The sequence below is a fragment of the Eptesicus fuscus genome, chromosome 17, assembly GCF_027574615.1.
Source record: "Eptesicus fuscus isolate TK198812 chromosome 17, DD_ASM_mEF_20220401, whole genome shotgun sequence".
Classification (NCBI taxonomy): domain Eukaryota; kingdom Metazoa; phylum Chordata; class Mammalia; order Chiroptera; family Vespertilionidae; genus Eptesicus; species Eptesicus fuscus.
In genome coordinates this window covers 5,968,655-5,993,777 of record NC_072489.1, presented here as the reverse complement: position 1 = coordinate 5,993,777, position 25,123 = coordinate 5,968,655, and the positions used below count along the sequence as shown (strand labels likewise).

Here is a 25,123-nt window from a genome sequence, read left to right as displayed (position 1 = left end):
TTCAGCTACTGTTACTGTTCCTAGCCACTTCTGATTTATTTATTCTGCAAATCGATTCTTTATCTATCTCCTTGGCTCTGTATTCTTCCCTTTTCACCTCATTCTGCTATTTTTATTATGTCATTTCTGAGCCTGTGTTTTATGAAACTCAGATTCTTAATAGCTTACTACTTGGGAATTCTCTTCTTTTTTGAAGGGCAGTTATTCTTCTTCCGCATGCACTGTGCCTCTCTCCATCCTGCCACGAGGGCAGAACCTGGCCAGTCTTCTCACTGGCTCAGACCTACAGGGACGGTCTGTGGCATCTGTGGGTGTCACTGTGCAGTCCAGGGGAACCTTCTACTCCAGCTCCGTTCTAAGCTGGGCTGCACGCTAGCAGCTCGGTGCAGGTGTGCGAGGAGAGGGAGGCCCGTGGGATGTGAAAAAGAGAAAGGGAATCAGCTCAGCAGGGGCCAGGGCCACAAGCAGCCTGACTCTGCTCTCTCCTGGGATGCATTCTTTTCCTCCCCGACTTCCTTTAACTCCCGCCTAGGCTCTCCGTTGTTGCTCTTCATCCTAGACCAGTGATGGGCAACCTTTTGAGCTTGGTGTTTCAAACTTCGCCAAAAAACTGAGCATAACTCGGGTAGTGTGTCCCTTTGAGGAAAAAACATTATTTCGCGATATTTATAGTTTAAATAACATAAATGTTTCATCCTCGGCATGCGGCCGCCTCAGCGGCCACGTGTCATCAGAAATGGCACTGACACGCGTGTCAGAGGTTCGCCATCACTGTCCTAGACCCTTCCTTGTTGCACTGTGCGCAGCTTTAATAAACCTACTCTCAACAACCACCTGGACTCAGGCCGTGAAGTTTTTCCAGCACAAAGTCAAGAACCCACACACTGCAGGCAGACCACGCAGACCCGCGCAGGTCCCCGGTCCAGTAACATCTTCTGGCGCCCAGAGAGCCTTGACTCGTCAATGTTCCCTTCCGTCAGGAATTCTGCTGACTCCCAGTTGACAGATGAAATACTCGGCTCCAGGTTTTCGCACTAGTCTACTTTCCTTCCCGTTTTTACGAGCCTGGACAGGCCAAAGCAGTGATCACAGTGCGCTTCTCTTTGTCACATGAGGAGCATTCAGAGGGCTTCCAGTCACGTGGAATCCCAGGCTCCTGCAGCACTGCCTACATCACCCCCGCTCCTGCCACAGCCGTTCGGATTTTTATTTTACTCCCTATCCTTTTCTCTCGTACAGCCTCTGCACATGTGGGGCTGGGAATGACCTGAGCCAAACTCTCTGAATTCTTGGAAATTTTTATTTCTAACAGGCCATCAGCTGTTTTCTTTAAATTTGCTGTTGGCATATTTCTGCCAGTTATCCATTAGCTGTTCATATAATTATGTCTAAAAGGATGGAGATTTTGAAATCTGGCTTCATTCTGCCACTCTTAGAACAGAAATCACACTACTTACAACAAAACAAAACAAAAGCCCTGATATGGCCACATAAAAAATGGTGACTTTTGGGCCTGGTAGATGTCAAACACTAGCATTATACCAAAAGGACTACCGTGGATGCTGTTGGTTGTTCTCCCTCCTCCTCAACAGAACACAGATTCTCTCCAGTACTTCCCTCTCCCCAGTTACCTTGGATGCTGGCCTCACCCTGCGACCCTGGAGTAAGTTGACTGGCTCACTTCTGGCTCAAGAGGTGAGATCTGCTGGAGGCACCTGGGAAATACCTTCTCCCTTAGAGAGCACGACAAGCTCCTCCTCCCTTCCTCCACGCACAAGGCCAAGCACAACCCTGATTGCTACTGACAATGACCTACAACGTCAGGTGAAATCTGCCTGGAGATAAAGCGGACCCCTGATGGTAGAGCAGATCAACAGAAAGAACCTGGGTCCTTGAGTATGTCTCTGATATGAAGCCCATCTCTCACTTTAATTTAAAAAATTGGTTTTTATTGCTTTTAGAGAGAGAGTAAGGGAGGAGAGCGAGAGAAACCTCAATGTGAGAGAGAAACATTGATCATTGCCTCCTGCATGCACCCTGACCAGGGATCGAACTCACAACCTGGGTATGTGCTCTGACCAGGAACTGAACCAGCAATCTTTTGGTGCACAGGACTGAACCAACTGACTTTTATCACTCACTTTCATATGACTTTTATCACTCACTTTCATATGGACTGCCTTTTATATGAGCTAATAAAGCTCCATCCCCGGGGAGGGGGGGAAGGGGGCTGTAGGAGGCAGCCAATCAATGATTATCTCTCATCATTGATGTTTCTACCTCTTTCTGTCTCTTCCTTCCTCTCTGAAATAAAAAATATATATACAAAATACCCACAAAAACAAAATTTGCCACATTTGTTTTCTCTCTCTTTCTGACACACACACATATTTTTCCTTATTTTCTTTTTCTGGATGAACCATTTGAAAATAAGTTGCGACACTATGGATATCACCCCTAAATATTTCTGTATGCATTTTTCTAACAAGGACATTCCTCCATATAACCACAGTACCATTTTTACATCTAAAAAATTAACCGTAATTTTATAATTATCATCTAATTTATATACAATATTCAAATTTCCCAGTTGTCTCAAAAAGCATAATTTATAGCTGATATTTTTTCTAGCTAGTCCCATCAATGTTTACATATTACATTTGATTCTTATGCCTCTTGGTCTTCTTAAATCTAAAATAGTCTTCCCACATTTTTCTGGGGTTTTTTATAATAATTTTTTTTTAAGTGAAAAGCTCTTAAGTTCAAAATTTTCCTTTAAAAAGTATTAGTATTACCTTGAATTTAATAAAGTAAATTTTCGAAAGTATTATCAAAGTTCACTGGGTAAAATATTCTAGTCTCTGTGCCCGTGAGTCAGATGGGGATGACAGCTGCTCTCAGTGGGCTGGGCTGGGAAGCCCTAAGAAATGATGATGGCACATTCACTGGCACAAGGACATGCCGGTAAGCAGAATCCTAGGTCCCAGAGCGAATTTGAAAGAAGACCTCTGCTCTCAGGGAACAGACATCAATGAGTGTTGGGGTACCATACGAATCACTTGAGCACATTATTCATAATTCATACGTGACTCTGCTTATGAGAGCTCATTACACAGCTAATATACACAAGCATTATGCCTTCGTTAGCCTACGCCTAATTTAAAACCAAAGCGCTGAGGCAAAATACACTGAGTGGCCAGATTATTGTGATCTCTGAACGCATAATAATCTGGCCACTCAGTGTATATTAAGACTCCTTATAACTGCAACCACAACCAGTGAGTTAGTTACGTATCACCTGAATGCTGTGAGCCCAAGAGCAGTCTGCTGTTTAAAAAGACAGGCTTCGGAAATGAGGTAAACCGAGTTTTCATAAGCAAACATGAAAACCCAGCACCAGGAGGACTGACTGAAAGGGGCAGCATTTCACTGCTTAAGCGAAAGCGGCAGGAAAGAAGGCTGTAAACTATTCCCACCTGCTGCAAGCAGCCAGAGTAACTGTCAGGACAAGATGTGCTTGCTGTCATGATAAGACGTGCCTGAGACACGCTGACTGCAGACCGTGGCTCCTCCGCCTCAGTGTCCTGGCACACGTCTCGTTTTCTTCCTTCTCAGGCGATTCTTACCGACAATTTTAACTATTCCTGTTCCCGGGGCCTACTTTCCTGTCTATATGTTACCAACTTCAAAATTCCATTTTTCTATCTTTAGCTTAGATAGATTTCCCTCTCGAAATTCAGATACAACTGAATTCTACACATCTCCAGCTGGACAGACCACCAAGCACCTCACACTTGCCCATCTACCACCAAACTCACCATCTTTCCTGCTAACCTGCCGCCCCGCCCCCTCCGCTAAGTCAATGATGTCACCCTGTTGTCTAGGCCAGACCTCACCTATCTCTGACCACCACAACTGACCAGCCTCCAGCACTGTCAGTGAACCCACTTCCCGTCCACCTCCTTGCAACTGCTCACTTCTCTCACCCCCAACACCTCTTTCACCCAGGTCATCATCAGGACTGCTGCAATCGCCTTCTAAGTGGCCTCCTCCCTCACTCCCCTCTCCAAACCCCATGGTGACCTTACCAAAACAGAGCTCAACTATTAATGCCCACTCCCACACCTTCATTGCCGTCCCAGTGCTCGGAGCGTCAATGTGGCCACTCCTGCCTCCTCTCAGTGCTCCTACCTACGCACTTGAGCATGAGGGGTTTGTTCAGTCCTTCAAACATACCATACTCTTGTCTTCCCTAGGAATTTTCCTTGTACCACTTTCTCTGCCCCACACTCTCCTCTATCTTTATCTAAGGCCTACCTTTCCTAAGGAGTCCTCTTTGCCATCTCTTCTTCCAGAAAGCGGTCCTGTCACCACAGACTGAGTCAGGGGCTCTTGTCTGGACGATGGCACTTACACACTGACCGTGCGACTGTCTAGTTTCCCTGCCAGCAGGGCACGTAGCAGGAAGCAGGGGTGGAGGCCGGACGACGAGTGTGTAGGCTGATACAGCGGTAGAGACGGTGAGGGCCTGGACTACAGTCACAAGTGGGACCTTACGGAAGCGCATCACCTGGGAGAGATTTAGGAAACACAGAGGGAGTCTCTGCCTTACGCCACATTCATGCTAACTGCCTGACAAAGCACCCACCATGAACTGGGTGCTTATTAAATATGGGTTCAAAATTAATAAATTAATAAAGACACAAGACAAAGACGCACGGAAGCAAGCAGAAGAACACATGAATCTAGTTCAGTGTACACTGGAAGCGTTGCAGGAATGTAGACATAGAGGGGAGGGGAGCTGGGCGAGGTCACAGGAGGGACATGTGGTTTGAAAAGATAGAGCCCAGTGGCTGGCTGAGCAGCCTGTGCGAGCAAGTGAGGGAGAACACAGGAGGGGAGGTTGGGTCTGATACTAATTCTATCACTTGCCAACTACCAACCAGGGAACTCGTCCAAACTTTCTGCGGCTCACCTATAAAACAAAGATGACAATGACAGTGCCTAACTCAGAGTGCTCATACGAGAACCAAATGAATTTGTTCTCATATTTCTAAACCCCTTAGAGGAACAGTGCATTGCACAGAAGAAAGTGGGAGAAATTTTCATATCTAGATCTTTAGGTAGTATAGACAACATATTTTTATACATATATACACACTTCCTAGTACACAGGAGAAATGAGAACTGCTGAGCTGCACCAAACAATACACCTGACTCCCATTTCAAAATACATAGAAATACTGGATAAAATATAGCAAAGTAACTTTTAATATATAACCTAACTCAAAAAGAAAAAATTCCATGGTCTAAGAGCAAGTAAAAATTTAAAGTTAAAGTGTAAAATAAGAGGCTAAAGCTAAAGCATGAAATTTGAAGTAAATCTAAAACAGTCCTCCCATATTTTTCTGTTTTTCATAATAAATAATTTTGTAAAGTGAGGATCTCAAAGTTCAAATTTTCCTCAAAAACCTATTAGGATTACCTTGAATTTCATAAAATAATTTGTCAAAGGTATTATCAAAGTTCACTTAGTAAGATTCTAGTCTCTTAATATTCACAGAGGCAAATGAAAAATAAAAATAAAAACATAATGCAGCCCTAACCAGTTTGGCTCAGTGGATAGAGCTTCGGCCTGCGGACTCAAGGGTCCCAGGTTCGATTCCAGTCAAGGGCACGTACCTTGGTTACAGGCACATCCCCAGTAGGGGGTGTGCAGGAGGCAGCTGATAGATGTTTCTCTCTCATCGATATTTCTAACTCTCTATCCCTCTCCTTTCCTCTCTGTAAAAAATCAATAAAATATATTTTTAAAAAACATAATGCAAAGACAGAAAATTATGAAAAAAATTATGAAATAAAAATATGTACAGGATTATAACAATCTAAAAACGTTTGCACAGTGAAGGAAATTATCAACAAAAAGGCATCCTACTGAATGGGAGAAGATATTTGCAAATCACATATCTAACAAAAGGAAACTCTTCTAAATATATATGCACCCAACATAGGAGCAACCACGTATAAGAAGAAAATCTTTGTGGACATGAAGGGGAGAGATCAATGGCAACACAGTCACAGAAGGGAATTTTAACACCCACTGATATCAACAGATAGATCTTCCAGACAAAAATCAACAAGGCAACAGTGACCTTAAATGACACAATGGATCAGATGAATTCAACTGCTATTTACAGAACACTTCATCCCAATCAGCAGAACATACATTCTTTTTAAGTCTGCAATGCAACTTTCTCTAGGATAGACCACGTTAGGACACAAAACAGGTCTTAATAAATACAAGAATACTGAAATCATATCAAACATCTTCTCTAACCACGTTATAATAAAAAAACTGAAAAACACTCTAACACAGGGAAGCTAAATAAATGAATGGATTAATAATGAGACCAAATTGGGGGATAAGAACACATATGTAATACCTTAATCAATAAAGAAAAAAATGAGACCAAGCAGTGGACTGGTGGATCGCTTAGAGCAGTGGTTCTCAACCTTTCTAATGCCGCGACCCTTTAATACAGTTCCTCATGTTGTGGTGACCCCCAAGCATAAAATTATTTTTTTTAATTGATTTTTTACAGAGAGGAAGGGAGAGGGATAGAGAGCCAGAAACATCAATGAGAGAGAACCATCGACCAGCTGCGTCCTGCACACCCCCCACCAGGAATGTGCCCACAGCCAATGCACATGCCCTTGACCAGAACCGAACCTGGGACCCTTCAGTCCGCAGACCGACGCTCTATCCACCGAGCCAAACCGGCTTCGGCCATAAAATTATTTTCATTGCCAAAACCGGTTTGGCTCAGTGGATAGAGCATCGGCCTGCGGACTCAAGGGTCCCAGGTTCGATTCCGGTCAAGGGCATGTACCTTGGTTGCAGGCACATCCCCAGTGGGAGGTGTGCAAGAGGCAGCTGATCGATGTTTCTAACTCTCTATCCCTCTCTCTTCCTCTCTGTAAAAAATCAATAAAATATATTTAGAAAAAAAAATTATTTTCATTGCTACTTCATAACTGTAATTTTGCTACTGTTAATGAATCATAATGTAAATATCTGTGTTTTCCGATGGTCTTAGGCGACCCTGCTAGCGAGCGGTTCTCAACCTGTGGGTCGCGACATTAGAAAGGTTGAGAACCTGGCTTAGAGCTTCAAGCAGGTGCTAAAAGCCAGAAGACAGTGCCTGGCAGTGATTAACACCTAACGGGAAGTCCAGAATCGACAGACAAAAGAGTGGGGTCCTAAGCCAGTTCCCGTGGGGCACGTAAGGGAATGACACTTCATTTATTTATTTACTTTTTATTTTTCTTCCTCTCTTCTCTTTTTCCTCCTGTTTTTCTTCTTCCTTTTCCTTTTCAATTTTTCTCTTTCATTTCCCCCCTTTTTAAAATTTATTTTGCTTATCTATCTGCTTTTGTTTTGTTCATATATCTAATTTCCTCTTCCCTGCTCCTATTCAATTTCCCTTTCTCTTTTCTTTTTCTTTAACCACTCAATGTTTTTATTTTTCTCTCTTCACTTTCTCTTCTCCTAATGTGTTAACTGGTTTCACTTCCTAATTTTAGGGCTATCTGATCTCTCTTCTGTTCTCCTTTGCTAGCTTTTTTTTCCTTCTTTCCTGTCTTCTCATTTATTTTCTCCCTCCTTTATTCTAAATTGTGATTCTTCCCCTATTCCACTAACTCTTTATTTTCTTTATTTAAGCTCTGCATCTACAGATTCTGACCGTCCCCCTCCCCCCTTTTTTTTCTGGGTGTTTTTTGTTTGTGCTTTTTGTTTTGTTTGTTTGTTGTGTTGTGTTTTCTTCCCATATTCTTTTTTTTCTATCATTCTTGTTCTCTTTTCTCTTTCCAAATTCTCATCTCTCTGGTGGTCACTTTAATTGGGGCTATAGAGGTCTTATGTACATTCATGCTCTGCTCCTCCTTTGTTGTGTCCTGTCTTGTATTTTGTGCCGTTCGGTCAGCACCTTCACAACGGTAGGCACGACATGGTAGGGAGCGAATCACATAATCAGACACCCTGAGAGGAGACTCAATCCATGAATGGGACTAACATTCAAGACCCAACTACATTAGGAGAACACCAATATTTCAAGCAGGGGGCCTCCCTAGAATACCTAGCACAGTAGGCATTGAGAGACTGCACCACTGGGTTCCACAAAACATCTACTACGTAAGACCAACACAAAAATCTGGGTGGCAGAGAAGTTTGATCTAAAACTAGTACACAGAAACAAATACAGAGGAAGAGCAAAAATGGGAAGACAAAGAAACAACCCCCAAATGAAAGGAAAGGAGGAATCACCAGAAAATGAAGTAAATGAAATGAAGGCAAGTAACCTGTCAGAGAAAGAATTCAGAGTAATGGTTATAAGAATGCTCAAGCTTCTGAATGAGAATTACATGCAACTAAATGAGAATTGTAAAACCTGAAGGAGAAACACACTACATGAGTAAGCATCAAGAGGAAACAAAGTATGACATGGTTACAATAAAGAACACAATGGAAGGTTTCTACGGTAGACTAGAAGAAGCTGAGGACCCAATCAGCAAGTTAGAAGACAGAAAAAAATACCCAAACAGAGTATCAACTGGAAAAAAATATAAAAAGCGGGAGGAGAGTCTAAGAGAGCTTTGAAACAACATGAAACGAAACATCTCCATAATAGGGGTTCCAGAAGGAGAGGAAGCTGAGCAAGGAATAGAAAACCTGTTTGAAGAAATGACAGAAAACTTCCCTGACCTTGAGAAGAAAACGGTCATACAAGTCCAGGAAGCACTGATGAACCCAAAAAGACCGACACCAAGACACATCATAATTAAATTGGCAAAGGTAAAAAACAAAAAAAAAATTTGTTAAAGGCTACTAGAGATAGACAGAAAGTAACCTACAAGGGATCTCCCATTAGACTAGTAAATGATTTCTCAAAAGAAACACATCATGCCAAAGGGAATGGCATGAAGTATACAAAGTGATGCAAAGCAAGGGACTGAATCCAAGAATACTCTATCCAGCAAAGCTATCATTCAAAATTAAAGGTGAAATCAGGAGCTTCACAGACAAAAGAAAGAAAGGCTAAGGCAGTTTATTATCACCAAACTAGTAATGCAAGAAATGCTAAAGGATCTTCTGTAAAAAGAAGAAATAAAGAGAGGAAGGAACTCAGGCATAAAGAATAGAAATGGCAACAAAAAGTACCTATCAATAATAACCTTAAACATAAATGGAGTAAATGCTCCAATCAAAAGACACAGGTTAGCTGAATGGATAAGAAAACATGACCCATATATATGCTGTCTATTAAGAGATGCACCTCAGAACAAAGGACTCACACAGGCTGAAAGTGAAGGGGTGAAAAAAATAATTTCAAGCAAATAGAAATGAAAAATAAGCTGGGGTAACAATATTTATCTCTGACAAAACAGACCTCAAAGTGAAGGCCTTAACAAGAGATAAGGAAGGCCGCTTCATAACACTAAAGGGATTGATACAACAAGAGGCTATAACTCTGGTAAACATATATGCACCAAATACAGGAGCATCCAAATATATTTTTAAAAAAAAAAAACTTCTGGAGGATATCAAGGGATAGATCAACAACAATACAATCATTGTAGGGGACTTTAATACTCCACTGATATTACTAAATAAATCTTCTAGGGAAAAAAAATCATTAAGGAAACAGCAATCCTAAATGACACTAGATCAGATGGAACTAACTGAAATCTTCAGAACATTTCACCCCAAAGTTATGGAATATACATTCTTCTCAAGTGCACCTGGGACATTTTCAAAAATAGACCACATGTTAGAACACAATCTAAGTCTCTACAAATTCAAGAAGATTGAAATCTTATCAAGCATCTTCTCAGAAAACAATGGCATGAAATTAGAAGTCAGCTACGATAAAAACGCTCAAAGCCAATTAAATACATGGAGGATAAATAGCATGCTATTAAATAATGAATGGGTTACCAAAGAGATCAAAGAAGAAATTTAAAAATCCTGGAAACAAATGAAAATGAACACAAAACAATCCAAAAATCTACAGGACATAGTGAAAGCAGTCCTGAGAGAGCAGTTCATAGCACTACAGGCCCACTGCAAAAAAAACCACACACACACAAAAAAAAAAAACACAAGAAAAACTGACAATAAGTTATGTAACACTAATTGTAATTCTTAAAAAACTAGAAAGAGAACAACAAGAAAAGCTCAGAGTAAGTAGAAGGAAGGAAATGATAAAGATCAGAGTGGAAATAAATGGCATAGAGACCAAAAAACAAAAATACAAAAGATCAATAAAACCAAGAGCTGGTTCTCTGAAAGGATAAACAAGATGGATGAACCTCTAGCCAGGCTCACCAAGAAGCAAAGAGAGAGGACCCAAATAAACAAAATTAGAAAAGAAAGAGGTGAAATAACAACCAATCCCACAGAAATACAAAGTTTTATTAAAAAATACTATGAACAACTCTATTCCAACAAAATGGACAACCTAGATAAAATGGACATATTCTTAGAAAAATACAAGCTCCCAAAACTCAATCAGGAAGAATCAAAAAACCTGACTAGGCCGATAACTACGGAAGAAATTGAAGCAGCTATCAAAAATCTTCCAGCAAACAAAAGCCCTGGTCCGGACGGCTTTACAGGGGAGTTCTACAAAGCATTCAAAGAAGAACTAAAACCTATCCTCCTCATACTATTCAAAAAAATTCAAGAGGAAGGCACACGTCCAAGCTCTTTCTTATGAAGCCAGCATTACCCTAATTCCAAAATAAGATAAAGACAACACAAAAAAAGAGAACTACAGGCCAATATCCCTCATGAACATGGATGCTAAAATCCTCAACAAAATTCTAGCAAATCGGATCCAGCAGTACATCAGAAAGATCATAGACCATGACCAAGTGGGATTTATTCCAGGGATGCAAGGATGGTACAATATCCGCAAATCAATAATAGTGATACATCACATAAACAAACTGAGAGACAAAAATCACATAATCATATCACTCGATGCAGAAAAAGCACCTGACAAAATCCAACACCCTTTCTTGATAAAAACTCTCAGTAAAGTGGGAATAGAGGAATCATACCTCAACATAATAAAAGCCTTATATGACAAACCTACAGCCAACATCATACTCAAAGGGCAAAAAATAAACTCATTTCCCTTAAGAATAGGAACAAGACAGGGATGCCCACTTTCACCACTCCTATTCGATATAGTACTGGAAGTGCTAGCCATAGCGATTAGACAAGAAGAAGAAACAAAAGGCATCCAAATTGGAAAAGAAGAAGTAAAACTGTCCTTATTTGCATATGACATAATACTATACATAGAAAACGCCAAAGACTCCATCAAAAAACTACTAGACCTAATAAATGAATTCAGCAATATAGCAGGACACAAAATTAACACCCAGATATCTATGCCCTTTTTATACACCAATAATGAACTCACAGAAAGCGAAACTAAAAAAAAATCCCATTTACCATTGCACCAAAAATTTTAAGATACCTAGGAATAAACTTAACCAAGGAGGTAAAAGACCTGTACTTGGAAAACTATGGGACACTGAAAAAAGAGATAGAGGAATACATAAACAAATGGAAGAATATACCATGATCATGGATTGGTAGAATCAACATCATTAAAATGTCCATACTACCCAAAGCAATCTACAGATTCAATGAAATCCCCATTAAAATACCAATGGCATACTTCACAGACCTACAACAAACTCTCCAAAAATTCATCTGGATTAATAAAGACCCCAAATAGCCACAGCAATCCTGAGAAAGAAGAACAAAATAGGAGGGACCACAATACCAGATATCAAGATGTATTACAAAGCCACTGTTCTCAAAACTGCCTGGTACTGGCACAAGAACAGACATATAGACCAATGGAACAGAACAGAGAACCCAGAAATCGACCCAAGCCATTATGCTCAATTAATATTTGACAAAGGAGGGAAGAGCATACAATGGAGTCAAGACAGTCTCTTCAATAAATGGTGTTGGGAAATTTGGTCAGACACATGCAAAAAAATGAAACTAGACCACCAACTTACACCATACACAAAAATAAACTCAAAATGGATAAAGGACTTAAATGTAAGATGGGAAACCATAAAAATCCTACAAGACTCTATAGGCATCAAAATAGTAGACATATGTCGTAGCAATATCTTTCCCGACACAGCTCCTAGGGCAATGGAGACTAAGGAGAAAATAAACAAATGGGACTACATCAAAATAAAAAGCTTCTGCACAGCAAAAGAAACCATCCACAAAACAACAAGAAAGCCCACTGCATGGGAGAACATATTTGCCAATGATATTTCAGATAGGGGTTTAATCTCCAAAATATACAGAGAACTCATACAACTTAACAAAAGGAAGATAAACAATCCAATCAAAAAATGGGCAAAGGACCTAAGTAGACACTTTTCAAAAGAGGACATACAGAAGGCTGAGAGATATATGAAAACATGCTCAAAGTCACTAATCATCCAAGAGATGCAAATCAAACAACAATAAGATACCACCTCACACCTGTCAGAATGGCTATCATCAACAAATCAACAAACGACAAATGCTGGCGAGGATGTGGAGAAAAAGGAACCCTCCTTCACTGCTGGTGGGAATGCAGACCGGTGCAGCCATTGTGGAAGACAGTATGGAGTTTCCTCATAAAGTTAAAAATGGAACTCCCATTTGACCCTGTCATCCCACTTCTAGGAATATATCCCAAGAAACCAGAAACACCAATCAGAAAGGATATATGCACCCCTATGTTCATAGCAGCACAATTTACAATAGCTAAGATTTGGAAACAGCCTATGTACCCATCAGCAGATGAGTGGATTAAAAAGTTGTGATACATCTACACAATGGAATACTATGCTGCTATAAAAAAAGGAACTTTGACCATTTGCAACATCATGGATGGAACTGGAGAGCATTATGCTAAGCAAAATAAGCCAGTAGGAGAAAGATAAATATCACATGATCTCACTCATATGTGGGATATAATGATCAACATAATTTGATGAACAAAAATAGATCCAGAGACAAATGGCAGGGGAGGTGGGGGGGGCGGGGGTTAGAGAGCAACCAAAGGACTTGTATGCATGCATATTAGCACCAATGGACACAGACACTGGGGCGGTGGGGGCTTGCCCACGGTGGGAATGGCTGGGGCGGGGGCGGTCAATCGGGGAAAAAGGAGACATATGTAAAACTGTAGACAATCAAAAAAATTTTTGAAAAAAGAAAAAACACTATCTGGTGAGAAATAACAACAACAATAAGAAAGACAATTTCTAAGTACTACCTGGGCTTTTTAGTATATCACCAGAGAAAATCTTGATCTTCAGAATTTACCATTATAGATCATATTTAATGAAAACAACAAAAATAAGGAAACTAAAATTACCTGCTCTTCCCTCTCCTTTTCTTTGGTCTTACTTCTGTAGCCTCTAGAACAGGTGGCATCCTGAGAAGGAATGGCAGAGATTGGATGCAGTGGCATGCTCATTCCAGCCTCCTGTCTGGTCGTCTTCTTTACAGAAGAGAGTCTCCAGTGGTAGAGGCATTTTGGGCCATGGACTTAAAGCTGAGAGAGAGAGAAGACAGATATAACTGAGTGAAAACACTTTTAGTACACTGGGATGAAATCTTGCCCTCTGCAACAACATGGACGAACCTAGAGGATATTGTGATGAGTGAAATAAGTCTGACAGAGAAAGACGAATACCATATGATTTCACTTATATGTGAAATAAAAACATATAAAATAAAATAAAAAACAATCAGAATAGAAACAGACTCATAGATATAGAGAACATTTTGACAGTTGCCAGGGAGGATGGGTGAAAAAGGTGAAGCAATTAAGAAATACAAATTGGTAGTTACAGAATAATCATGGGATGTAAAGTACAGCATAGGGAATATAGCCAATAATATAGTAACTATGTATGGTATAAGATGGGCACTCGATTTATCAAGGTGACCACTTTGTAAATTATATAATGTCTAATCACTGGGTTGTACACCAAAAACTAATATAATATTTTACGTCAACTACAATGGAAAAATAAAAAATCATTTAAAGTAAAAAAAGTGAGAAGACAACCATAGGACAGAATAATTATTTTTGCAAACCATATAACTAATAAGGGACTTACTTGTACCTCAAATATATAAAGGACTGTTACAACTCAATAATAAAAAGACAACCCAGTGAAAAATGATTGCTCAACATCATTAGCTAACAGGAGAATGTAAACCAAAACCATGAGATACCACTTTAACTATGGATAATTACTAAGACAGAGAAGCACTGGCAAGAATGTGGAGAAACTGAAACCCTCATTCACCCTGGTGGGAATGTATGTAGCTGCTTTTGATAAAGTCTGGCCATTCCTTAAAATGTTAAATATAGTGTTACCATGTGACCCAGGAATTTCATTCTTGGGTATATACACACCAAAAAAAATGTAAGTAATGCCCACATAAAAACATATACATGGATGTTCATAGCCAAAAACAGAAATACCTGAAATGTCCATAAACAGATGAAAGGATAAATAAAAATGAGTTATGTATACAATAGAATATTATTCAGTAATAAAAAGAAATAAAACATGAATATATGCTACAACATAGATAAAACTTGAAAACATTATACTAAGTGAAAGAAGAACCACATATAGGATGATAATATTTGTATGAAATGTCCAGAGCAGGAAAATTTATTGAACAGAAAGTAGGACAGTGATTGTCAAAGGTTGGGGTAGGGATGGGGGTGGGGGGAAATGGCTAATAGGTTTTCTTTTTAGGGTAATGAAAATGTTCTAAACTTCAGTATGTGATGGTTATATAATTCTATGTATACTAAAAGGCATAGAACTGCACACTTTAAATAAGTGGACTGTAATGGATGTGAATTAAAGAGGTAATATGCAAATTGACCACCACACCCTCACAAGATGGCTGCCTATGACCAGGCCAGCAGGGGGGTTAGTGAGAGATGACCAACCAACTGAACAAGCAGGCTACGTGGGGCAACCAGCCCGGCAGGGGGGTTAGTGAGGGACGACCAAACGACTGAACAAGCAGGCTGCGTGGGGCGACCAGGCCGGCAGGGGGGACATGAGGGGCGACCAGGCCAGCGGGGGGGGAGGGCAGTTGGGGGCAACCAGGCCAGCAGTGGGGGTCAGTTGGGGGCAACCAGGTTGGCAGAGGGGGCAGTTAGGGGTGATCAGGCCGGCACACAGAGGCAGTGAGGGGCAATCAGGCCGGCAAGGGGCAACCAGGCAGGCAGGGAGAGGGCAGTTGGGGGCAACCTGGTCAGCAGCAGAGGGCAGTTAGGGGTGATCAGGCTGGCAGGGGGGGGCAGTTAGGGGCGACCAGGCAGGAAGGCAGGTGAGCGATTAGGAGCCAGTGGTCCAGGATTGTGAGAGGGATGTCCGACTGCCGGTTTAAACCAGCAGTTGGACATCCCCTGAGGGGTCCCAGATTGGAGAGGGTGCAGGCTGGGCTGAGGGGACCCACCCCCATGCACGAATTTCATGCACCGGGCCTCTAGTATCCCAATAAAGCTGTTTAAAAGAAGAATATGGAAATCATATGGGTTAATATGGATAAAACCCTACTTCTCCTTTGTGCTATCCCTAACGTGATTTATCTAGATAAAATGGACGAACTGTTATGCTATCACTCTTCCAGTTTTGAGAAAGGCAACAGGAAGAGTGCGTAATCAGCAATCAGAAACGTAAGCATTGACTCTATTAAATACTAACTGTGATGTTGGGCAAACTGATACATTTCAGTGCCTGGTTTCTTCATCTGTAAAACAGAAAGTAATCATCTCTGCTCAGCTTATAGGGTTATTGTGGCGCTCAAATAAGTCTGGACACATGCACAAATGTACGGGTTTTAACATCAGCACATTTCCCAGCCTGCCTTTTCAGGCATCTGCATGATTCCTCTCGTGGCCTCACAAAAGCCAATTTGTTTGCTTTGCTTCCCCAGTACTATCTCTGTCTTCCTACAGCTCAGTCTGACACAAGATTTAAACAATTGGGACCTCAAATCCTTTCTGACATCTATTAAGCAGCTCAGCAGCATGACTGTGAGGGGAAGCAGAGGTGACAATGCTGTCCCTATGAGGGGAGAGGTGGAAAGCTCTGGTCCACATGACAACCAGTGTAGCCTAACCACCAAGCTCTTCTGTGTCTCCAGATGGTCAAACGAACAAAGGACTCGCCCAGTCCAACAACAATGCTGTGACAAAGATGCCAGTCGCAGCCTCCCTGAGGCACAGTCACCCCAGGCCTGCATGCCTCCCTGCACCCTTGCTCATAGGGAGCCAGGCTCCAGCAGTGCCCTGCTCCTCCCTACTGTGAGCTGTTGGGTCTCAGTACCATGACTGGCACTCAGAATAAATCAGTTTAAGTCAAGCCTGTCTCTGTCAGAAGCAGGTCTCATATAAAAATGGAGAAGCCTGTGCATAGCAACGAGCAGACAGCAAGAAAGAGAAAGCAGGAGTGCGGAGACAACTGTAACACAGCACGGAATGATCGAGGCCACACCTAAAGCGGTGAGTGTGGTGGACGGAGAGGGACCATCTGAAAAGGAGGACTGACATAACCCAGTCAGGGTCTAAGCCACACCCAGGCTGCTAGCTGTACACTTACAAGACCGGGATACCAGCGGAGCGGGGGGCAAGGAGGGTCACCATGGCACAAGGAGCTTGACATGCCTGTGGGAAACCCACAGTATGTACACAGTGTGCGGTGTGCAGCAGCATACTGTGACACCTGGACACCCAGGAACAGAATCCGATTCACCGGGAAAACCTGCAGAATCAGTCGTGTATGTCATTAGATGCTATTCACAAATGATAAACCCATTATCCACACAGAATTTTAAAACCTTTTAGAAAACAGCAATGGAGGGTCCCTAATTTTTAAAAAGCACCTCTCTCACAAAATTTAACATTACACTCACAGAGCAAAACTCTTAGAGGCATTTTAATTAAACTTAAAAGCAAAATAAGCACATTCCCACTGCTATTACTTAATATATAAATTTTTTCTGCTGTGATAAGTTAATGATAAAAAGAGAACTTTGTAGTACAAGGGAAGAGTTCAAAGGAATTTTCTAAGATCTAATGGAATCGGATAAAAACAAACATTTGTATAAAATCAGTAGATATGCTAGTGTAAGAACAAAGTATATAACTGGGGAGCAGGATAGAAGAAACCTCATTTAAAATGAAGCCTGGGGGCCAGGAGGTGGGCCCTGGTGCACTACCACTGCCCGTCAATTACAGCCCCCAGCCCGTGGCAAATGCTGCACCGCCCCCAGGCCCTGCTTTCTTCCAATGGACTTCATTCGAAAAGCCCTTCCCAGCCTCCTCCTTTGTCTCTATAAAGCAACATTCCCCTCCTTTTCTTGCTGGACTCGCCTGAGGTTTTCCTATAGCTTGCTTGCCCCAAATTGCAATTCTTTGCTATCCCTGAATAAAACCATTTTGCTGGTGAAATAACTGGCTGTTTTATTTTTAAGGTTGACAAAACACATTAATGTCACCAACATTCCTGTACACCAATAATACAAAAAACATAAGATAATTAGAGATAAATGATTTTAAAGCTTAAGAACGTTTAATGAAAAACATTTTAGTGACTTTAGAATAGATTTGAATACTCTAATAAGTTGTGTTCTCTCCAAATTAAAGCATATATTTAATGTAATTCCAATCAAAGCCTAAGCAAGATTTTTTACTTGATGAAATGATTCTAAAATTATGCATAATAATGAGATGATTAAATAAAAATGCTAGGGAAGAACCAATAGGGAGATGAGAAATATTAAAACATTACAAGGGAATAATCATTATTAAACAGCAAGGTATAGTTTGTTATAAGACAGAAAAGACAGTCCAGAAACTGGCTGAATTATACAAGAAGAATATAATAGCCAATAGAAGAAAAAGCACAGAATTATAGGAAAGGAACAAATTACTGAATAAATGGTATTGGGATCACTGGTTAACAATTGGGAAGGAAAAAGGACACACTTCATTCATCAGAATAAATTCTGATGGATATAAAAGTTTAATGTAAAAAAATAAAATACAATTGCATATGAATATATTAAGGAACTAAAAAGAAACTTTCTTTTTAAGCTTAGAATTTGAAGGGGAGAGGGTCACAAAAGAAAAAGGGTTATATAGCCCAGCCATGGTGGCTCAGTGGTTGAGCAATGACCTATAAACCAGGGGGTCGAGGTTTGACTCCTGGTCTGGGTTAATACCCGGGTTGTGGGCTTGATCCCCAGTGGAGTGCAGGAGGCAGCCGATCCATGATTCTCTCTCATTGATGTTTCTCTCTCTCTCTCTCTCTCTCTCTCTCTCTCTCTCTCTCTCTCTCTCCCTTCCTCTCTGAAATCAATAAAAATAGTTTTAAAGGGGTTATAGATATGATTCTGTAATTAAAAGCAAAAATAAAAATGACAAGCCAAAAAAAAAAAAAAAGGACTGGAAAATATTTGTACAATATAGGACAGAAAGTTATATAAGAAGTTAAGATAAATAGCTTTAAAAAACACATTAAAATCCCAATAAATAAATGGTCAGGGCTTAGAAACAGCCATTTCACAAATGAGGAGTAGCATGGATCCTCACTTAATATTTAATAAAATTTTACAAAAATATAGCAAAGCCTGTCTTTGACCAATCTGGACTGAGTCTGTGTTCTCATGATCCTCGTATGGTAGAATCACATGCTCAGAATGCCCATCAGGGAACCTATAAGCCAGAGAGCTCAGGAACTACGGGAGAGCTTACCTTTGGGAAGCTTCACCTGAGAAAATATATAAAAATCTACAAGCCCCCAAATTTTCAATATAACATTATTTACAACAAAGAAAAACAGAAATACCCTTAGTTTCCCCAAATTGGGGAAAAGTTGAGTGAACTGTGGTACTAGTACAATCAAAGGGATATCAGGTAAGCATTAGAAGCCAGAGAAATATGGGCATGATAAAAAGCAGGTGATAAAATTTTACATGTATTATAACTATGTTATAGATACACAGCAAAAATCTTGGAAGGGAATTCATAAAAAGCAAATAGATTAAATAATATGCCAATATAAATGATTTTCACTTCTCTATATCTAAACCTTTAGTAATGATATATTACTTTTATAGTTTATATATATTTTTAAAGAGCTAAAATTAAAAGCTTGTCATTCCACATTGGTTGGGAATGGTCAGAATTTTATTATCTAAACTAATAAAAGGGTAATATGCTAATTAGCCCAGATAGACTGGACGTCTTCTGTACAAAGCCATGGTGGTGGAGGCCGAGGCAGAGGCAGTTAGGGGCGATCAGGCAGGGAGGCAGAGCGGTTAGGGGCGATCAGGCCAACCTGAGAGAGCGGTTAGGGGCGATTAGGTCAGCAGGCAGAGGTGGTTAGGGGCGATCAGGCCGGCAGGGGAGAGAAGTTAGGGGTGATCAGGCCGGCAGGGGAGAGAAGTTAGGGGTATCAGGCAGGCAAAGGCAGTTATGGGCGATCAGGCAGGCAGGCAGAGTGGTTAGGGGCGATCAGGCAGGCAGGCAGGTGAGCAGTTAGTAGCCAGCAGTCCTGGATTGCAAGAGGGATGTCCGACTGTGGGATCGGGCCTAAACCAGCAGTCGGACATCCCCCGAGGGGTCCTGGATTGGAGAGGGTGCAGGCCGGGCTGAGGGACCACCCCCATGCATGAATTTTGTGCACCGGGCCTCTAGTAAATAAATAAGCCATAAAAGGGCTCATTTTCTGTGAGAAGTACTATTTGAAGGCCTCACAGAATTCCAGCCTAATTATACCTACAGGAATAAAGTAGTGGGTGCATTCACAAGACGCAGATATTTATAACTATCATAGTGTTTGTTTTATTCTCCTTCTTAATATTTTCAATATTTCTTCTAATATTTTTGTATAGTACTCTCCCTCAAAAGGTAGCATAGAGAATCATGGGACTATCTTGCCTTTTTCATGATGTTTTATTAAATATGACTTTCATTCCAAAGTTACTTATTTTAGAGACTGTATTATTTTATATTTTACACCGAGTTAAACTTCATTAGTATTTTCATGTCATACTATTTCCAGTTTGCATATGACCCACAATTGTTAACACACTGGAATGGCCTTTACACACCAGCAGAAATGAAGGCTCAGAACATGAACTGCTAGCAAGTAGGAATACAGCATTATAACATGGCAGACAAGGCGAGGTTAGTACTTGTCCACTGTCAAAGAATCTGAGCATCTGCCAGCACTTAGAAGGCTATCTGTTCCTTACACTACTTTTTTCTTTTTTTTTTTACATTATATGTCCCTGTTACTATGGCAGAAACATTTCTGTGGCAGGAACTACCATCTTTCACAGAACACAGAATAACACAAGCTATTAGTAAATTTTTTTCTTTTAATCAACGTTATAAAAGAAACTCTTGTTCCACAATACTGAAAGTCTTCTTTTCACCAGAGAAGAATGGATTGTTCTTTCTTAACAACAGATTTCCTTGTGTGAAGGAAACCCACGTGTCCAGGATCTGACCACAAGATTGGGCACTTTCACTGGTTAAACAATATTTACTGTAAAAGTTTATCAATTTCCTGCTGTCAATCATATAAACGGACTCACTGGCCCCAGCCCTTTTGTAAAGTATGTAAATCATGTAACACAAATGAAGAAGTGACCCCCGGTCTGAGAATGTACTGGGCTCTCTGCCCCCCTCCTCACCCACCTATTGAGAGGCTTCCCTCCATAGCCTTGCTCCTACCCCTATTTTCAACCTCTCCTTCCTAAAAACTCCTAACACATCAACAAAGTAATAGAATCAGTTTTTCACGATAAAGGCATAGAATAAGCAGTTTATGTCACTGGATGCTATTTAAAAATTATAAAATTCCACACTGATACAGAATTTTAAAGTGTTTTGTGTGTTTTCATCTTCAAAAGCAAATAGAAAGTCCCTGGCCGAGTGGCTCAGTTGGTTAGAGCGTGTCCCTCTATGCCAAGGTTCAATCTCCAGCCAGGGAACATACAAGAAGCAACCACACCAATAAATGCATAAATAAGTGGAACAACAAATTCATGTTTCTCTCTCTCTTTCTCAAATCAATAAATAAAAAAGTAAAAGCAAAAATAAAAATTATTTGAAAGTTCCTATTCCCTTTTCCTCTATAACCAAACTTCCTGAGTTATCTACAATTGTCTCATTTTCTCATCTTCTACAACTCAATCTAATGCAATCTAACCTCTGCTGCCCATTTCACAGAAACTGTTCTTGGCCTTTCTTATTTGTTGATTAAACTTAGAAGAGCTCCAAAATAAAAGGAACCAAAATAATACATACAAAAAAGAAAACTGGGGAAAATAAAGATAATTTTCTAAAGTATTTTTAGTCCCTTTAAATAAGGCAATCGCCGAAACCGGTTTGGCTCAGTGGATAGAGCGTCGGCCTGCGGACTCAAGGGTCCCAGGTTCGATTCCGGTCAAGGGCATGTACCTTGGTTGTGGGCACATCCCCAGTTGGGGGTGTGCATGTGGCAGCTGATCGATGTTTCTCTCTCATCGATGTTTCTAACTCTCTATCACTCTCTCTTCCTCTCTGTAAAAAATCAATAAAATATATAAAAAAAATAATAATAATAAAAAAAATAAATAAGGCAATCAATATCTGCTTAGAGGTAAGCATGATATGGCATCCATAAAAACAAAATATGATAATATAAAAAGAAAAAAAAAATAAAGCCACTCTTAAAAATTATAAACAAAACTAAAAATTCAACAGAAGGGTCAGAAAATTCAGTCACAGAATTTTCCAAAAAGTTGGTACAAAAATATACAACAGAAAATAAGACCGAGAAGACCAGGATTTGTGGATACAAGAATATCTGCAGATCAATTTAAATATTCCAGCATCTGACCCAAAAGGAGTTGCAGAAAAAAGGAGCAAACAGCACAGAGGGAAGGAAATACTCAAATAAATAATACAAGAAAGTCCCAGGAACTGAAAGATGCAAGCCCCCACAATGAAAGGTCCAGTAAGCATCTAGCACAATAAATTTAAAAAAAAAAATACTCACACAACAACTCAATAGCAAAGAAACAAGCAATCCTTTTAAAAGATGAGCAAAAGATCTGAACAGACATTTTTCCAAAGAAGACATACAAGTAACCAAGAGGGACACATAAAGGTGTTCAAAATCACTAATCACTAATAACAGGGAATTGCAAATCAAAACCACAATGAGGTATCATTTCACACCTGTCAGAATAGCTATTACCAAAAAGGCCAAACAAACAAACAAACAAAAAAAGTGTTGGCAAGGATGTAGACTAGGGGAACTCTCATACAATGTTGGTGGCAATGTAAAATGATGCAGTCACTATGTAAAACAGTATGAAGGTTCCTCAAAAAAAATTTAAAATGAAATTATCATATAATCCAGCAATTTCACTTCTGGATGTTTATTGGAAGAAAACAAAAACACTAACTCAAAAAGATATTTATACTCCAATGTTCACAATAGCCAAGACATGGAAGCTATCTGTGTCCACTAATGGATCAATAAAGAAAGAAAATATGGCACCTACATAAAATGGAGTATAATCCAGCCATTAAAAAGAAGTATGCTTTCATTTGCAACATGAGTAGACCTAGAGGACATTGTGGCAAAATCCCAAGACACCAAGGACAAAGAAAAATCCAAAAAATAAAATTTCTCAGTGTGGAGTATTTGCCTGATGATCAGGAGAAGGAGGGATTACACTGCAAAAGAGAATTAAATCCCTCAACAGCATCAATAGATCCAAATGAGAAATCCAAACAATGCCTTCAAAATTCTGAGAGAATATTTCATACCCAGACAAACTATCAAATAAATCAGAAAGGAAAATAATGGTATCATGGGGTAGGTATGAGTAAAGTCAGAAAATAAATTTCCTGTCACCTTTTTAAAGGAAACTCTTGAAAGTGTACTCTAACAAAATAAAGGGCTAAATCAAGGAATGGAAAAACACACAACGCAGAAAATGGTCATTATAACTTAGGAGAGGCACAAAGCAAAGTTTCAGGACTGCAGCTGCACAACAGCCTAGAGACTATCAGCACCAAATGGAGTAGACATATGGAACACTTCCAGGAGCCAGGTGTCTAGAATAAAAGAAGTCTCAACAAGGAAAATGGAGTGACAGGTAATATCATGAACACATTAAAGAACTAAGGGTAAGTCTGAGAAAAACACAAGTAAAAACATAAAGCAATTAACAATAACAAAAGAAAACAGAAGGTAATCATTTGGCTCCAAAATAAACAATACTCCAATACTGATAATGATATAAACATTATAATAATATAAGCACATTGTAATATAACCAAAACAGTATGAGGGGGAGAAGAGAGTTGAGGAATAAAACCAAGAGAACAGATGCTATTTAATATTTATAAATCAAGAAATAGTAAAAATATATCATTTGAAAGTGTGGAGGAGAAACCAAGATGGCGGCATAGGCAAACACCTAAACTGCTGCCTGGCACAACAATATCAAAACTACAACTAAAAGACAAAATAGACACCATCCAGAACCACAGGAAAGCTGGCCGAGTGGAAATTCTACAACTAGAAGGAAAGAGGAAAGCACATTGAGAATCAGAGGAGCTGCAGGAGGCAGAGGTACGGAGACTCGCACGTGGAGAGGACGGGCGGCTGTGTGCACGGGTGGCTGGCTTTCTAAAGCGGGAGGGAGACAGAAGCTCCCGACTGCGCTGAACTCCAGTCCCGGGCGAGACGCTGGGAAAACAGAATCATTCGGGGGGGAATCTGTACTATCAGGGAAAGAGAAAGCACACTGAGACTCGGAAGCTGCGGAAGGCAGAGGTCAGGAGGTGCGCGCACACAGAGAGGACTGACTGCTGAATGCACAGGAGGCTGAGTGCGCGGCTGGCTTTCTAAAGCGGGAGGGAGACGGAAGCTCCCGACTGCGCTGAACTCCAGTTCCGGGCGAGTTTCTGGGAACCCAGACTCATTTGGGGAGAAACTGTACTGTCTGGCAGCAGGCGAAACTCGAGGGCGGTTTTCTCCCAGAGGTGCTTGCAGCGATTACCGAGGGACACTGAGACCCAGGGGCCTCATAGGGCAGAGCTGACGGGAAGCCAAGGCTGTCTGCTCCGCCCTGAAACCCTGCCCCATCCAAGCTGAACACAGAGGTTTTTGCAATTTTGCAAGTCTTGTCTCATAAGAGTGTCTCCAGCACAGAAGTTCTCCCAGCATAGACACAGCTGATCCTCACAGCCAATTGGCCTGGAGGTCAATTCCTCCCAGTGATACCAACAACAATCAAGACTTAACTACAACAAGGCTGAGCACACAGTCCACAAAGGGGTGCACCAAGAGTGTCCACCTCAGGTAACTGGGAAGGCTGAGCCACTGGGCCCTAGAGGACACCTACCACACAAAGCTACTCTACCAACTCAGGGAAGCAGTGAAAATGAGGAGACAAAGAAACAGATCACAAATGAAAGAAATGGAGGAAAACAAATGACTGGTTATAGAGTTCAAAACCACGGTTATAAGGTTTTTTAAGAATTTCCAAGAAAAGGCCGATAAATTTAGCGAGACCCTCGAGGATATAAAAAAGGACCAACTAGAAATTAAACATACACTGACTGAAATTAAAAATATTATACAGAGACCTAACAGCAGACTAGAGGACCACAAGAATCAAGTCAAAGATTTGAAATATAAAGAAGCAAAAAACACTCAGCCGGAAAAGCAAAAAGAAAAAAGAATCCAAAAATTCGAAGATAGTGTAAGGAGCCTCTGGGACAACCTTAAGTGTACCAACATCCGAATTATGGGGGTGCCAGAAGAAGAGAGAGAGCAAGATACTGAAAACCTATTTGAAGAAATAATGACAGAAAACTTCCCCCACCTGGTGAAAGAAATAGACTTACAAGTCCAGGAAGCGCACAGAACCCCAAACAAAAGGAATCCAAAGAGGACCACACCAAGACAC

At 40.6% G+C, this 25,123-nt stretch overlaps 1 protein-coding gene across 4 annotated transcripts in view; it reads right to left on the bottom strand.

Annotated features, from left to right (window-relative positions):
- Positions 1–25,123, bottom strand: part of MARCHF8 (membrane associated ring-CH-type finger 8) — a 97,217-nt gene that overhangs the window by 36,286 nt on the left and 35,808 nt on the right. For all 4 annotated transcript variants that reach the window (XM_054728828.1, XM_054728826.1, XM_054728829.1 and 1 more), the window contains exon 2: positions 13,473–13,652. In XM_054728828.1, coding sequence (XP_054584803.1) covers positions 13,473–13,574 — 102 coding nt within the window. In that variant the 5' untranslated portion in view covers positions 13,575–13,652. The remainder of the gene's footprint in view (positions 1–13,472; positions 13,653–25,123) is intronic.